Source organism: Aphanomyces astaci (assembly GCF_000520075.1).
Source record: "Aphanomyces astaci strain APO3 unplaced genomic scaffold supercont1.27, whole genome shotgun sequence".
Taxonomy (NCBI): domain Eukaryota; phylum Oomycota; class Saprolegniomycetes; order Saprolegniales; family Verrucalvaceae; genus Aphanomyces; species Aphanomyces astaci.
Window position 1 is genome coordinate 640,472 of NW_009798290.1, and position 2,085 is coordinate 642,556.

Here is a 2,085-nt window from a genome sequence, read left to right on the forward strand (position 1 = left end):
TTTCTTTTATGCCATAAAACACCCGATTCTCAAGGAAATTGTGGCATAAATTTTTGAACTTTGGCGGCATCCAGACGCACAAAATCTCGATAAATGGAACATTTCGATTTTGGCAACTTTTCTTGGAAAAACGGCCAGTTTATGCCATTTTTTGTGGCATCCAGACCCGCCCTTAACAATCCGAGAAAGTACATGACTTCGACTAACTTGATTTCTTGGGGCTCCTCTGGATACCACGCCATAAAAATATGCCAAAACTCGAAATGAGATTTTACAAAATTTGTCCAATATACAAACGCAAGACAAAAAGAAGAGATGGTGAAACCGTCTGGATTCATCCGGATTCAAACTTGCGCGCCAAAACAATGGTCACGACCATGATGATCCTGCTTCGTCGGCGGCGCCTCAAGCGACGTCGCATGAGGTTGATGTCATACCTGGTCTACCACTACTCCGCCTACCTCTTGAAGACGTCAAAGCGGGTCTCCATCTTGTCGGGGGCATTGTGGGTTGCCGAAATACTGCAAGGAAACGAGGATGCCTTCGAGGGGACATTTCGAATGTCCCGTGATGCGTACTAGTATGGTGGACTGCTGCACGATCTCGTCCAACGTGGTGGTCCAAAGGCCCATCTCTGTGCTGTATGGTTGCTGCGGTTTTCGAAAAGCGCCGTTTTGACAGAACATTGATGTTGAAGTGGTCACATGGACTTGTCTTTGCATGAGAAATTGACCATTTTGGTCCATTTTTTTATGCCATAATTCGTGAACTTTCTTGCTATAGTTTTGTAATATTTCCTTTGGATTTTGTGGTATCCAGACGAAACAACTTCGTGACTTTGTCATTTCACCATTTTATGGAGATTTTCGTCATTTTATGCCATAATTCGTGGCATCCAATGGTTGGGCGATATGCCATAAACTTTCGCGTGCAAGTAGATCTCGATGGTGTCTATGGAAGTTGATAAGAGTTCACTAAGTTGGGACAATAGTGGGCAAGAATCGGAGCATCAAACATTCCGATTTCTCCGAAGATAGCAATAAGTTAACAAACATTGTTTGTCATAAATTATAACATAACATAGCAATGATGCAATATTTATTTTTATCATTTGAATGTCAAGGAATAAAAATACGTGCATTTGAATGAAGCAGGCCTCATAAAATTATGCATATTCTAAAAATAGCTCTGCAAGTGCATAAAGAAAGGTCAACTTCGTGCATAAACTAAGCCATTTTTTTGCACTCCTTACTGACTCAAACGAGCCCAATGCCGCCGTGCACCACTCCATTCCAGTCTAAGCACTGTTGGAGTTCGGTCTCGATATTGTCTCGAGGGACCAGGACGGCAACCCGATGGTGCGATGCAACTTCAGCACTTTTGAGGGCCGCAACAAGGTGGAGATCACGGAGGAAGGATCCCGGAAGCGCAAAAGTCGCGTCGACGTCAAGTACTTCAAGCCGTTCACGCGCTTAATGGCCCGGGACTGCTTACTGCGTTTGGATGTTGCCGACAAAGCTGCCGTCCTTAAGCAAATCGTGGCCTAGCGGAGACTCTGGTGATCAAGCTGCAGGGTACCACAGCAGCCTGCCGCGGGAGCAGGATGCACCTCCAGTTTTACCTGGTCATCTGGTTGGACTTCGGCCGGCCCACTTCGTTCGTGATGTGCTGGACCCGCGTCGTGAGCGCATTCTTCGCTTCTGGTCTGATGTCGACATCGACCAGGTCGAGGAAAATCATAGCCAGCTGGTCGCCGCCTACTACAACGACCCCGTCCTGCGCCGCTCTCTTGAAGAACACGACAATAGCACCACTTTCGATGACGCCCTGGGACGTCGCCCCTCGTCAATGGCTGCGTCTGTGCGCGTTCTGCGGTGGACTAGCGACCATCAGTCGAATAGGACTTTTCGCTCCTCAAATGGGATGCTTCAAAGATGCCAATGAGCGCGTTATTTTGCAGTAAAGATCGTAAAGTCGGGGACTGTTAATGAAATAAAAGCGCAACCATATTATATGATAATTGAAGTGTTATTGCCAATTGTATAATCCAAGGCTGGTAGTATGCATAAATTAGCTTAGTTTATG

General features: G+C 46.1%; 1 protein-coding gene across 1 annotated transcript; it reads left to right on the forward strand.

Annotated features, from left to right (window-relative positions):
* The first annotated feature begins 1,248 nt into the window (after positions 1–1,248).
* Positions 1,249–2,006, forward strand: H257_10356 (hypothetical protein). The gene has a single exon (XM_009836873.1). It carries the CDS (start codon positions 1,504–1,506, stop codon positions 1,942–1,944), a length of 441 nt encoding a protein of 146 aa, XP_009835175.1. The 5' UTR covers positions 1,249–1,503; the 3' UTR covers positions 1,945–2,006.
* Positions 2,007–2,085: the final 79 nt, after the last annotated feature.